Source organism: Uloborus diversus, chromosome 6 (genome assembly GCF_026930045.1).
Source record: "Uloborus diversus isolate 005 chromosome 6, Udiv.v.3.1, whole genome shotgun sequence".
Taxonomy (NCBI): domain Eukaryota; kingdom Metazoa; phylum Arthropoda; class Arachnida; order Araneae; family Uloboridae; genus Uloborus; species Uloborus diversus.
In genome coordinates, this window is record NC_072736.1 from 157,241,131 (window position 1) to 157,257,041 (window position 15,911).

The 15,911-nt window shown below is 33.8% G+C and overlaps 1 protein-coding gene across 1 annotated transcript in view; it reads left to right on the forward strand.

Moving 5' to 3' along the window:
- Positions 1 to 15,911, forward strand: part of LOC129223871 (peptidylglycine alpha-hydroxylating monooxygenase-like) — a 57,923-nt gene that overhangs the window by 10,198 nt on the left and 31,814 nt on the right. The window contains exon 2 of the mRNA XM_054858239.1: positions 7,371 to 7,428. Within this exon, the coding sequence (XP_054714214.1) occupies positions 7,371 to 7,428 (58 nt within the window). The remainder of the gene's footprint in view (positions 1 to 7,370; positions 7,429 to 15,911) is intronic.

Here is a 15,911-nt window from a genome sequence, read left to right on the forward strand (position 1 = left end):
ATATCTTATTTACACTCTGCCTCCTTACAGAATGTTTATTCATATAATAAGAATAAGGAAAAACTACTACTTTAGTAGGGCTGTGGGCACTTGGAACAGCTTACCGGAAGAGGTGGTGACGAGCAAGGGGGTGGATAGTTTTAAGAGGGCCATTGATCTTCATTGGGGACTAATAAATTGACATGGATCAGCCTAGCTGGGCCACGAGCCTGTTGCTGGTCGTCACATTTGTATTTGTAATATTTTGCTCTGGGTGTTCTAAAATCATCAGATGAAAGCAGAATGTATTAAAATCAAGTGTGTAGTAAAATAGTGGCCGAAGAAAAATGAACTTTTTTTTCCTGAAAAAACAGAGAGAGAGAAAAATTTATTTCTCCCAACTTCAAAAAAATTATTATTTTTAAGGCCATGTAAAATGGCAGAAAAACGAACTCCTCCAAAATATGAATAAGCACCTTTGTGCATGAAAGTAAAAGAAAAATGAAACAACATAAAGGCACAAATTCGGGCCTTTATATTCTTTTATTTTTCTTTCACTCCTTAAAAATAATAATTTTTTTGAAGTTGGGAGAAATAAATTTCTCTCTCTCTCTGTTTTTTCAGGAAAAAAAAGTTCATTTTTCTTCGGCCACTACTTTACTACACCCTTGATTTTAATACATTCTACTTTCATCTGATGATTTTAGAACACCCAGAGCAAAATATTACAAATACAAATGCGACGACCAGCAACAGGCTCGTGGCCCAGCGAGGCTGGTCCTAGTCAATTTATTAGTCCCCAATGAAGCTCGTTACCACCTCTTCCGGTAAGCTGTTCCAAGTGCCCACAGCCCTACTAAAGTAGTAGTTTTTCCTTATTTCCAGGGTAGCCTGAGATTTGAATAGCTTAAAACAATGACCCCTCGTCCTGCTTTCGGTGCAAAAATTTAATCCATTAACATTATTCATTTTGATAAATTTAAACAACTGAATCATGTCCCCTCTGATCCTCCTTTGCTCCAATACATATTAAGCCTATTAAGTCTGGTATCATAACCACCTGATTCACTCTGTTTTTCAACTCTAAAATATAAATATTGCATTGTCTAATTAGTTTTAGAACGCAATGGTCCACAGAAAGCAGAAAAAAATCGGCAAGAGATTCACAAAACAAAAAAGTTTGATAACCTCTCTCCTAAATGACGCTTACAAAACTGTTTCATTCGAAAACCTAAAAAGTTAAAAATATCGAGAACACTTTATATCATTCAAATGTTAACAACCGCTAGGATTTTTCTTTCACTTTCCCTCTCTTAAATAAATATAGTTCAATTGTTTTCCTTTGTCGGACATATTTGACTTGTGATCGCACAGCGTAAGTTATGTATTGAAACGAATTTAAGAAGGTCGAGATATTTCAGAGCACGTGCCAATCTAGCTAGTGAACTCTTCTAAAACACCGTTTTTTCCTTTTAATAGTATTATATATGACTGCCTGTATCGTAAAGAATATGAAATATTTGCTTCGCGTAACTTTGAACCTTCTAGAACTATATACAGTGGCTCCCAAAAGTCTTCGTACACCTACGACTTTCAACGAAATAGTCCCCAATCAATTGGTTAGAATTAATATTTCGGAATGGGTATTTAATTATAAGATCTATGATCAATTTTTAAAAAAACTACATGAAAAGTTTTTTTTTTAATATTAAAACTTAATTTTTTAAAAATCAAAAACCAAAAAGTGCCGGAAATTTTATCTCACAAAAGTCTTCGTACACTTTATAAAATGTCTATATATTATCGAATAATCTAACTTTTGATTAAGTTATTATTTAATAGAATATCATACAGTATTCATAACACCTTTTAAACCTCTGGGAATAGATTTCATTCTTTTTCTTTCTTTTTTTTTGCGTAATTTCTGAGTAAGTGTTCAACCAAACTTCGAGTCTTACTGTTTCTAGCTCTATTTTCGTTTTAAAGCCGTATTTTCGTAATCTAACCTCCATATATCTCTAAATACATTGCATTAAGTTCAAATCTGGAGATTGAGGGGTATTTTCTAACTTTAGGACAATTTTCGAAGCACTAGACGCAAACTTTGAAAACCGTGTGCTTCTTATCGTTATCTTGATAAAAAACAAAGTTGTTTCCAATAACCAAATTTTTAGCTAAGAGTTCAAAATTGGGTTTTAAAATATTTAAAGAAACAGCATGATTCATTATTTCATCAAAAAATTCCAAACTACCAAGTCCTGATGCTGATATGCACCCTCACACTAGAAAACCTCCACCGTCCTGATTAACTGATCCAAATAAGTTCTTAAGATTAAGTTCCTAACTTTTTCTTCTACTTACAGTTATACAACAATTTAACCAAAAATATTGAATTTATTTTTATCTGTAAGTAAGACGTGATTCTAAAACGTTTTTAGCTTATTTATCATTGATTCTGCGGCGAAAAGCGTAAGCTTTCTGTTTTTCGCGCGACCAAGAAAAATTCTGCGGAAAGAGGTCCCATTCAATCCAGCTAACCAGAGAACTTGGCGAACAATTTTAGGTGAAAATTAAATGTAAAATGTTTCATCTAACTATGCAGAAACTTTTAGAGCACTCAAATGTGTATTTTTCATAAAATTTTTAACTTTAAATCTCCGATCACGTTTTGTCAACTTTGCCGGTTGACCGTTTTTTACCTTGTTTTCGGTCCGATTCCTTTCTTTAAAGCATTTTAGGAAGCATTTTACTATACAAACAAATAAATTAACTAATTTAGAGACATTTAAAACCAATTTACCACTACTGTGGGAAAAAAATTCAAATTTTGAATGGTGTTTGCGGGTTTTTATGAATACCAGCCATTTTACAGTAATAAGCACAATATTAAGGAAGAAATAAACAAAAAATTAAAGTCAAATGACTCTTAAGGGTCAACACAATGCAAACATATTAATAAAATGGCATATGATAATTTTAATCATAAATTTATTCGAAAATATTTGAGTGTACGATGACTTTTGTGGCGTGTTATTTCTTTGTCTCTTCGTTTTCTGACCCATTTCAAAAAGAAGATCCGTCAATATTTTGAAAAAACCATTGGGTTGCATTTAGAATGACATAGGAATGATGTGAAAAAATATTAAACTTCATACTCGAATTCAGTTTCGAGTTATATTGTTTTTTTTTTTTTTTTTTAATTTCAAAGTGTACGAACACTTTTGGGAGCCACTGTATATATATAAAAAAAACTATACGTATTTGCTGAATAAACTGTTTTTTACGGAAGCTGCCCGCTTTTTTAGTTTGATTTCCGATTTCCCTCTCAAACATAATTTTCTTAAGCTTTTTAAAAGTTAGCTCTTAAAAATTTAACTAAAATACTTTTTAAAAAAATGGCTCAAAATGATAAAAATTTGCAAAAATGAATCTAAATCAGATATTTTTCTTTCCGTTACTATTTGGCTTGATTAATACATAATTCTAAAACTATTTCTTTCGTTTAAAAGTCCTTTTTATTTTCTTTCGTAGTTTTGATGAATGATGCATTACTTTTGCATCTCTGTTCGGAATTTCATTTTTCTCAATTAAAAGGTTTTAAAAGGTTAGTGCATAAAATGTAAGTTTATTTTCATTAAAACCTTAATTCGGAAATACTTAATCGAAATTTCGTGATCGTTTTGAGGGTGAGTTTTCTAACGATATTCGTAGTTCTAAGCAGCTATTTCCACTATGTTGAATGCGATATTTATCAATTCTTGATGGGACTACATTTTTATTGTGACAAGATTTAATGCTAGATAATTTAATTGTATGATATTACGATTGATTATCAAAAGAAGAAGATGATACTTCGTTGTCTTGTTTAGCAAGCGTTAATTGTTTGACATTTGTAGCTGAGTTATTTCTCAAATTGTCGAATCGGTAAATTTTATTTTTTTTCCGATCCGCAAGTTTTTAATTTGTCGGTTAAATGATTTAATTCCGTCACGCTATGCAAGTCATCAATAAAATTCTCACGGATACATGGTGGTAGTTTTCTTTTTAATTGATCTTCCATTATTTCTTTAAACTATCGAATTCTGTATTCTTTCTACCATTTTAATCCACTCATGATAAAAAATAAAAATGGTTTAACTGACACGCAAAATCTCGCCAAGGGCTCTTTGCTCACACAATACTAAAACTATAATCCTAAACAATTTGGCGATAAAAATTCTCAGCTTTTGTTTTTGTTAATTCTAAACGTTTTTTCTCGGTTAAGCATTTTTCATTTCGTTCTACGATAATGTATTCAACAAAATATTTTGCATAGTACTATCCCGTCCAACCAAATGCTGCAGTAAAATAAAGATTAGTTAAATTAATTATTTTTAAACTATGCGGAGATTTAAGCTCTAAAGTTCTTCTGCTAATGTTATCAAATCCTTCTTTCGAGCTTAAGATTAAAAAAATAATAATAATAACCCATATTCTTACAAATTCACACAAAGCAATAAACAAAAAAAAAAAAAAACTTACCTGGTATATCATTATCCTATTTCAAAAAAAAAAAAAATGCATCGAACAGAGCAATTGCGAAGTTTGTTATTCCAGAGTTTTCTTGTGTTTACGCGTTCACCATTTACGACAATCATCACTTTTTAGAGGGAAATAATGAAAACTAACATAATTTTGAGAAGCTCGAGAATACCATTAAGGGATGAAACAATTTCTGTTGCTGAAAGCAATCTAAGACACATCGAATGCGTTAATAAATACTCCTAACAAACTGCTTGTGTTTACAAACAGACACACGTGGAACGCATTGTTCTAGTTTTTTCGGCAGTTTTGTAAATCACCGCAAGGTAGCGTATTCGAGCGCTGGAGTTGCGAATTCCCCTGTTCTTACCAGTAAAACAGTTATTTAACCGGATCGAGTTCAGCCTTGTCTCAATAAAAACCTTTCATTGCATGTTAAACCAAGGCTTCACTTAATACGTGTTTCACGTGTTTCTATAAGACGCGTATCGAGTGAAGCCTTGATTAAACATTACCTAAACACATTATCAAATTATCATGCCGTGGCGCGAGTTTCAATGTTGAAACACGCGGGTTACTTTATCATCGGCTATTATTTATATGAGGATGTACATTTATCTTCTGATGCGACAGTTCCTTAATCAATCCAGTGAGGTACAGATTTTGCTTCAAAAGCACGAACTCATAAAATTATCCATTAATAAACAGGAACGTACTGAGTAGGTTTAGTTTTAATGATTTTCACGTTTTGTTAAATTAGTGTTTAACTCAGGATTTGGTGGGTTGTCAGTTACGTTGGGTAGTAGTTTATAGGAGGCCCCGACTTCAAATGGTTATTAAAAATTAAGAGATCGTACATAATTAGTTAGGTATTAAAATAATTCATCGTATAGTAATTAAAATCAGTGTTTATTTTATATTTGGGTGTTTAGTTTAGTTGATTTTTGTACTGGAATCGTAAAATAAATTTGATTTATGCGTTTGTGTAGGAAATCGTATGATGACCAATTATTTTTTTACTTTTTAGTTCCTTTTCGTTTTTGAAGTCGGTTCTTTTTACTTCCTTTTACAAAAAAGGAAGTATTGTATTCGCAAAAAAAGAAAAAAAATTCGCTCAAAAATTGACCTTAATTTTCATTTTACTCCCCCCCCCCCCCACCCCCGAATGAATGTTGAGTTTTTTTTTTCGACTCGACCACACGTGGATAAGTGCCTAAAAACGTATAGACAAGCGAAATATCCATTTTGACGATTCCCGAGTTAACTACAACGAGTTTTCTCGTGACGTCTGTATGTACGTATGTATGTATGTGCGTATGTATGTCGCATAACTCAAAAACGGTATGTCCTAGAGAGCTGAAGTTCGGTACGTAGACTCCTAGTGGGGTCTAGTTGTGCACCTCCCCTTTTGGTTGCATTCGGGTGTTTTTAAGGGGGTCTTTTCCCCCTTGGGGGGGGGGAAATCATTATTAATTTCGACGTAAACTCAAGTAGTGTTATAATTTGGCGGACACTTGGTGCCAATCTTTTGGGCATACTTTATCGCCAGTCTTTTGGTCGCCAAGTTTTGTCGCCAACTTGGCGACAAATTTGGCGATTTTTTTGAACAATCACGATTGCTTATTGTTCTCACTTGACCGTCCATGGCGTCCGGTTCCTTTTTCAACTTGGACCAGGGGCCTCTGCAGCACCACCGCCCACCGGCCTCTGCAGGCGCGCCTCTGGTCCTGACCACAGTCCCCCGGAATCCAGTGGCGTGCATGTGCTACACACACACACGCGCGCCTTTACACACATACACACTGAAACACATACACGCTGACACACACGCACACACCCGCCTTTACACACATACACTCACACCTATGTGCATACACACAGGTCTACACATACAAGCTTAGCCTGAACATGCACGCACGCCTACACGCACACACACAACTACACACACGTAACCGCCCAGGAGGAGGGGCAGGCTTAAGGGGACAGAAGCCGTTTCTAGAAACAATAACTCGAATGAGTAGGTTCCTGCCGAAAAACGTGATTGCGAAATACATAATTTGAATTCAAAATTTCATAATTCAAATTATTATTATTTTTTTGAGCAATCACGATTGCTTATTGCTTTCATTTGACTGTTTTTGATGTTAGCTGATTTTTCCCACCGCCACCCTCTGCACCATCACCGTGGACAAGCGGGCTCCTCACGCTGCTGCTCCCATAGCGAAAGCCGTCTCCAGGTTGCATCCATGTCCTACACACACGCGCATACATACACAACTACACACACACACACAAACACACATACATACAGACACTTACACATATACACACACAAAAACCTACACACACACACACAAAACTACCCACACTTTCATGCCTGCACACAGACACAAACACACATATCCCCCCCCCCCACACACACACACTCGTGATTGCGAAAAACATAATTTGAATTCAAGATGTCGAAATTCAATTTTTTTTTTTTTTTTTTTTTTTTTTTAAATCTGATTTCAATGTGGCCACTGTTTGTGATATTTAGAGAGTAAACTATTGAATCACATTAAAATTGCCAGTAATGGGGAATGACATTAAATTGGCGTAAAAGGAAGTCACGTGATGCACACATCAGCTCGTTTTAATTGAAAATAATTTATTTATTTCTGTAAATCAAAGTAGTGGATTTCAGTGCAGGCCACATTTCTACTGTTGTAGAACGAAAAGACGAATGATTTATTAAGTTAAATCCGGGTTTGTTGCTATTTCAGTGTTTCTAGAAAACTATGTTTCGAGTATAACTTACTTAAGCCAGCATTAAGTTTCATTTGCAAATGCATGCTTTCATAATTCGTGTTATTTCTTTTTTTTTTCAGAAAGAAACATATTTATGCACAGCTTTTAAGATGCCAAAAACTGATTATGAATACATTGGTAAGTTCTATTCGATTTTAATACATTTTTTATACAAATTTCTGTCCCATTAATTTCTTTGCCGGACTTTTTTCTCGAGCCATTCTTATTTAGGTTTGATCTTCTGCTGCTCACGAACATTAAAGAAAAATAAATGAAACGAAAATAACTTAATTTGTTATTTTAAATGATGTAATTTTTTTAATCTACATTTTTGCCCCCCCCCCCCCCGCATATGCTACAAAGCGTCGCACTTCATCTTCCTCCACCCCCCCCCCCCTGTCACAAGTCGCCCTATTTTTCTTAGACTTATTCTAGACTATTAGACTTATTCTATCTTATGCTTGATGTCACACTTTTTGTTACCCCCTCCCTCCCCCTTGTCACAAACTGTCAGCTTTAGGAATCTCCTCTGCCCTCAAAATCATTTGTAAATAACCCTTAAGGGAATTTAGTCGCAATACATTTTGTTTTTTAGATTTTTTTTTTTTAATTTACGCTTTTAAAAAATATGCGTAGTAAAAAGTCATGAAAGCTTTCCCTGCAAAAAAAAAAAAAAGTCAAGTTATAATCAAACCATTTTTGTTTAAATTTCATGTGAAATATCATTCAAAATTGATTTTGGAAATGACAGCGCTGACGCATTAAATTTTTTTTTTTATATATATAAGAGAAAAAACATATTTTTGGATTCAGTTATTGCTTCAAATTCATGAAATATTCCATCAAACTTCAAGATTACTTACGAAATATTTGATCTACTATGTTAAGCAAAGAAAGAACAAAGATTTGACGGTAACTTCTTCAAAACTCTAAAGTGATAAATTTCAGGAGAAGAAATTACTGTTTCAGAAACCCTCCAAGCACCCACTTAGAGCTTTTTGTGGTTGTCAGTGAATGTGATATATCAGTCAAGATCGGGAAAAATCCAATAAGAGCAACAAGGGCATATCTGAGTTGTCACAACACACGATTAATGTTGCAATTTGTGACTATCTAGAGATCGGTTTTCGGTAAAAAAGAATAAGTGTTTTGATTTTGATTGACACAAAAATGACATCGTATATTTATGTGTTCGAAAGTGGAATTGGAAAAGCTGAGTAAACAAAAAGGGTGTGACGGTTGATTTTAACTTTATTTTCTCCTTGCAGGGTAACACCCCCAGTAATTGGCACGTCACCAGTGATTGGCACTTCCAACAAAAATGTCCTAAAAAAAGACTCGTATCCAATTTTTTTTTAAAAAGAAGGCTATATACCAACTGAATGTACATAAATTTTAAAGATTATAACTTCAATTCATGATACTAAATGGCAGCAGTACGTAGGAAAGAGAAAGGAATTGTGGCTTGTGTCGAATCAGCCATTTTTGTTGCAAAAGCTTCTCCTCTGGCTTGAGGGAAGCATGCACATAGATCCATTAAAATCTGACTTAAAATATATTTTAAATTTTCGTTGTCAAAAGTTTTGTTTGGTTGAAAGGTGTTACTTTGATTGTGTAGAAGTATATTTTCGTCCCCATTTGGAATTTTAAAATAATGATGGGTGCCATTTACTATTGCTTCAATTTTGCTACTGTCTTTAGTTTTTTGCGTTGATTACGAATATGATAAAGCGGAAATTGAAATCGGTAGCTTTTGTACAGTAATTGTCAAAAAAAGCATCAAAATAATCAATTTTTGAAGTTGCGGTTTTTTGTCAATTGGAGAGACTTTCACCAGAAAAAAATCCAAATGAAAGTTAGTCAGTGATTAATTTTATACTGGGGGCTCCGTCCTCTGCCCGATTCGCTCGCTAACCCCCGTTCGCCACCTACGGTATCTCAATGCCGCCTGCAGCGAGTAGTTTTTCAAGAGAAAGAAAACCGACTTGTTGCATTTGATAAATAAAAAAGAGGAAAACTTATGCAAAAAAAGTATGCTATATGCGTTTTTAACTATACTTGGGGCAAACCTAACTTGGTAGCATTCGTAAAATCAAAACTGTAAACCGAAGGATGAAATCATCATTAATTTCAATATCTTTTCCATGGAACATTCCAAATTTATGTTTTTATTTCTCTAAAATACTTTTCCAACATGAAGAAGAGTGATTTAGCATTAATTTATATAAAACTAGTGGTACCCGCACGGCTTTGCCCGTAATAGAAAAATTAAAAGTTCTTTTAGTTCGCCTGTGTGGCGAATTTTCTCTCCAATTGGCTTGTACCCATGTTACGGTTCCACGTAATGATAATTTCGTATCTCGCCAATTGGCTTGTGCCCATGTTACGGTTCCACGTTATGATAATTTCGTAATTTACTCGTCCATCTTATGATAATTTTGTTCTTAAAATTGGAATAGAAAAAGAACTACATCGAATTTTCGAAAACTCGTTTCGAGGTGCACAGCCCCATACTATAAACTAATTCTGTGCCAAATTTCATGAAAATCGGCCGAACTTTCTAGGCTGTATGCGCGTCACAGACATACTGACAGACAGACAGAAATCCGGACAGAGAGAGATCCAGACAGAGAAACTTCCAGGTTTATTATTAGTAAAGATAAAGAAAGAAGAAGAAAGATAAACACATTTTCCCCCATATTATCAAATTTATATGAAAAATGGGCTTAAAATTGGAATAGAAAAAGAACCTTATCGAATTTTTGAAAATCGCTACGAGGTGCACACCCCCATGCTACAAACTAACTTTGTGCCAAATTTCATGAAAATCGGCCGAACGGTCTAGGCGCTATGCGCGTCACAGAGATCCTGACAGACAGAGATCCGGACAGAGAGAGATCCTGACAGAGAGAGATCCTGACAGACAGAGATCCCGACAGAGAGACCTTCTGCTTTATTATTAGTAAAAATTACCTACTTTACATTAACATTACTCATGTTTCTTATGATGATAAAATTTGTATGTAATTTAAAAGTAAAAAATAAAGTGATTTTCCAGTTCTCTTAATATGTGCCAATTACTGGACCACGAGGTGTCATACATTGGGGTATCAGGTGCCAATTACTGGTGATTTTGGTAACTTTTTATATGCATATTTTTATAAAAGTATCGATTCAAATATCTTTGATTTTAGTGAACCAAATAGATGCACAGATGTGCACTCTTTGATACAAAAATATTTGCAAGAGAGTATTTTTTTTTTAAGTACTGAAAACAGAGGTAAGTTTAAGGACAAACTCTTAAAGTGCCAATTACTGGGGTCTTTACCCTACTACAAATATAAAATTGATGAAGTGAAATTATGACGTATTCTTTTCAATTTGAAAGTAAAAAGCGATCCTAGATCTGTATTTATTAACATCCCCCCCCCCCATCTAAAAATATAAAAGGATGAAAGAGCCAAAAACAAATACAGTAAGCTCCCGATTATCGGTGGTTGGATTATCCGCGGCTCGGCTTATCCGCGGGTCTTTTCACAATTTATTTTATTATTTTTTTTAACTGTCATTAAATATTTTTTAAACTTATGATTGTGTTACTGTTCGTTTTTAGCTTTAAATGCTTATATTTTTTTAAATTCAATGTTAGTAGATGCAATGTAGCAATGTTTTCAGCTATAACTTACATGTATGTTTGAGTTTTATTCATATTTTTTAGCTATTATAAACAGTAGTATTGTATTTTACGTATTGTTCGGATTATCCGCGGTTTTCGCTTATCCGCGGTTACCGTGCCACCCTATTCCGCGGATAATCGGGAGTTTACTGTACTACCTAAAAAACATGAAATTATGCTAAATCTTGAACAAAAGTATAGCCTCAGTCAGAAATTTATTCATTCTATTATTATTGTTATTAATATTATTGTTATTAATATTAATATTATTGTTATTATTGTTTTGAGAAAATTTCTGTCTTATTGTTATTAATATCATTGTTATTAATATTATTGCTATTATTATTATTATCATTATTATTATTGTTTTGAGAAAACTTCTGTTTGTATACAACGTCAATATTTACCTTTTTTATCTTTGTGATATGAAACTAAAGAAATAAGCAAAAAATAATGAAATGCAGCAAATAAGACTTCGTTTTTCCGACCTTCGTTTATCCAGGTCTCCCGATTGTTCGGACCATATTTTAAGATTAAAAAAATATATATGTTCACATTGAAAATTTTTAATTAAAATTATGATAGCAAAGAACGTAACTATAAATAGGCCGAATATTCGCTTTTTAACCTACTTTCCCAGTAAAAGTCAGGTAAAGATGAAAAAAAATGAAAGAAGGCTTAATGCATCTTTAAAATATCGCGAAGAGCAAAAAAAAAAAAAATTTTAGGACAGTCCACTCCAACTCTTGTAGACGAAAATTAGTCAGACTCTAACTCCTCGACTCTGGCTCTGACTCTGTAGCTTTGGCAAAAATTTTGACACGAAGGGAAAATGACTGACTCCGACTCTTGGAATTTTGAAGTCTTTGACTCCGACTCCTTTATCTCAAAATAAGTCCGACTCCGACTCCGCAAACATTGGCAGAGTTGCGGACTTTGAGGAAAAGTGTCCAATTCCGACTCCGAGTCTTTGAATTGAAAACCTTCGCTCTTGTACCCCAAAATGAGATTGACTCCGACTTCTCAGTCATGGTTTTTACTGTGAAATAATTATTGTTGGTATTAATTGGTTTTACCTTCACTTTGAAGGTTTAATTTTATGTATTTAGTTTTTGGCGGAGAAATTCGGAGTCCTTCATGTTTCTGCATAAACATATACGCAGACGATTTTTTTTTTTTTTTTTTGATACTGAAAATTATTTCTTTCAGTTGACATTTTATTGTAATTTATTTATTTTTAAAAGCACATTTTTTGTATTTTTAAAATTATTTTTTGGCAACAGGAGAATGAATACAAACGATTTTTTTTTTAAATGTAATGTATTTATTTTAATAAGCTTGTTATTGAGCAATCACGAATTGCTTATTGTTCTCACTTGCCCGTTTTCGGCATCCTTTGATTTTTTTCCTACCCCCCCCCCCCCCCCCCCCCCCCCCGTCTTCCTCTGCAGCACCACCGTCGACCGGCCCTCACGATGCTGTTCCTCCAGCGCGCTGCTGGGCGGTGACGTTCATGCCACCGTACTCGCATGTGTATGTGAGTACATACACATGCCTACACACACGTAGGCACGCACGCCTACGTACATACACACACACACGCCTACACACACACACACACACGCACATACACGACGTGATTGCGAAAAGCATGATTTGATTTCAATAAGTCAAAAATACAAATTTTTAATTTTTAAAAAATTCTTTTCATTTTTCTCCTTTTTAAAAGCGATCTATGATTTTTTAATGGAAAAAATATATATAAGCTATTTTGTTTGTTGGTGCTACTACTTTATTTGTCCGTTTATTTATTTTTTACGCATCTATTTCTTCAGATGAGCAAGGTATATTTTTATTTCTAGAACTCAGCTTAAAATAAAGTGTTGAAAAGTTACGTTTGAAATAATTTGCGATTTTAGCTAACTTTGAAAACATTGATCAGGTACTAGAAAGTCGATATTGGTATAAGGGAAAGTAGGCTCGTTTAGCTCTGGACGGAACTTCTTGTTATTTTGATTAAATGTACAGCTTTTGCGTTGTTTGTACGTTGGATTATGGTATAATACAAATATTATTGCAGCTGAACTATAATGATAAAGCTTTCGATAGACCGTGTTTTGTTCTAACGACACATGTGTTTGAACCGGATCAATTCTTTCTTAAAAATTATCTGAAAAATGTTTCGATGTTATGTCTTTTAAACAGTTCTATGTAATTTTGCTACAAAATAGTTTTTTTGTCGAAGTCTGCTTTTTTAAAGATTTGCTTATTACCCATACTGCCCGGATTATCCGGATTGCTTTTGGTCCTAGTTAGTCCGGATAAACGAGGTTGTACTGCAATTGTCATTTATATCTTTCATAATTGTTCAACCTCCCACTGAACCGCAGAACTAGAACAAGTCGGATTTTTTCTTCTAAAAATAGCGCGCTCTTACAGGAAAAATCTTAGCAGAGCCATCATTTTTCAACCAACTTTGTTGCTCTATAGCTTATGAGTCATTCTCCAGAAAATGTAACTTTCGAACGTAAATATTTTTCAACTTCGAAACCTTTTCTTTTTTTATCCTTACATGAAAGTGTTACCTACTAGAAGTAACCATAAACAATAGCCTAGCTAAGTTCCAATTATTTTACTCTTAAATAAAAATAAATAAATAAATAAATAAATAATGCCTTGTTCACGGAAATAAAAAAAAAAGATTTTTTTTTTTAATGTTTAAAAATTGAGGCCAACTTAATATCAAAGTAGTAATTTTGTTAATTGTGCGAGCAATGAGCTATTTTAATGAATAGTGGGAATTTAATATTAAGCTCTCTTAATTAAAGTAACGGCTTAATTAGTAGTTTCAAATGTATGTTAAAAAATATTGTTTAGTAAATTTGAGAATGTAATGGCACTTTATAATTTTGGTAGAGTGCCCATAATTGATGTATTTCCCCTCCATCATTTATTTTCACCTCAGAAATAATGACATTGATAAGGTCTGTCACGGAGGTGAGGAATTTTCCATTAATATAGGCCTAATGGATACATTTTTCAGGGAAATATTTTTTTTTCTTCGTTGCTACAATCTGCACATGCTAAACATATGAAAACATGTTCACTTGTTTTTCTACGTTAATTTACATCCCTGAAATACAAGTTCACGGAGGTGAGAAGTCACAATAACCACACTTAGTTTTTAAAACAAGATCCATCTCCTTGTTTTTCGACAAAAATCTCACAACTTCAACTATGGCTGATATAAACAAGGGGGGATCGCTTGTATCATGGAAAATAAAATTTGATGTCATTGCTGCCACGTATTAATGAGGAACATGGCATTTTGTGTTTAGGTAACGGAGGTGAGAATTTATTGTGGGACATGACTCCTTGTCCTACTAAAACACAATATTAAAAAATTAAGTATACTTAAAAAATTAGTATTTGAGACACTTGTGTTAGGAATGATAAATAAATAAGTATATACTTTTAAATAAATAGGTTATCAAGCAACATAAACACTCACACAAGGTGTGTGACATGCCACGGAGGTGAGAATTCACGTGTTGTGAACCAAAAATATACTAAAAGAAAAATTGTTGGCAGATTTAAATAGACATATTTTTGATAAAATTAAAAATCGTTGTTAAATGAATTGTTCCTTAAAGTGTTTTCTGTAAAAGGCGTGTGACAGAAAAGTTAACACCAAGGGCGGACCCAGAATTTTTTCTAGGGAGGGGCGATTGATTTTTATTACATACTTTTTACTATGTATACTGATTTTAAAATATTGATTACAAAAATTTTTGACTTTCATTCCGAAACAGTTCCGGGATATGGTCATAACCCCCCCCCCCCCCCCCTTCTCCCAACATCAATGAAACTCGCCTAAGTTTGGGTTTTTTTGAACTTCATTTTCGAAAAATTACTGGTGAAGTGTCCCTCAAGGGAGGGGCGATCGCCCCCACCGCCCCTCCCTTGTATCCGCCCCTGGTTAACACTTTTTGAAGAATAACCCTTATAAAAAAAATTACCATTGTCACAAACTTCACTTTAAGTGCTCTGGTTGTCTTATAGTTTATGTAGTTGTTTAGTTTTAAAAAGTACAATAGCTTTTATATCATGATGTCCAGTTTTTTATTCTTCAAATTACTCACGTACGTCGGGGAGTTAATGTAGTTTTCTGGCAACAAGAATTGTTTTGTGGTTACTCTTAGCAGTGCCATTATGTTGCTGAATAGCTTATACAAACCATTATCATTTAGACAAACTTCAATCTGAAGTGCTTTGGTTGTCTTATAGTTTATGTAGTTGTCTAGTTTTAAAAAGTACAATAGCTTTTATATCATGATGTCCAGTTTTTTATTCTTCAAATTACTCACATATGTCGTGGAGTTAATGTAGTTTTCTGGCAACAAGAATTGTTTTGTGGTTACTCTTAGCAGTGCCATTATGTTGCTGAATAGCTTATACAAACCATTATCATTTAGACAAACTTCAATCTGAAGTGCTTTGGTTGTCTTATAGTTTATGTAGTTGTCTAGTTTTAAAAAGTACAATAGCTTTTATATCATGATGTCCAGTTTTTTATTCTTCAAATTACTCACGTATGTCGTGGAGTTAATGTAGTTTTCTGGCAACAAGAATTGTTTTGTGGTTACTCTTAGCAGTGCCATTATGTTGCTGAATAGCTTATACAAACCATTATCATTTAGACAAACTTCACTCTGAAGTGCTTTGGTTGTCTTATAGTTTATGTTGTTGTCTAGTTACTGGAAATGTTTTGTGGTTACTTTTAGCAGTGCTGTGATGTTGCTGTATACCTTGTGTAAAATTACCATTGCTCTAGTTGTCTTATAGTTTATGCTGTTGTCTAGTTTTAAAAAGTGCTACATCTTTTATGTCATGCTGTTCAGTGTTTTTTCTTCAAATTGCTCACATATGTCGTGGTTAGAATGCG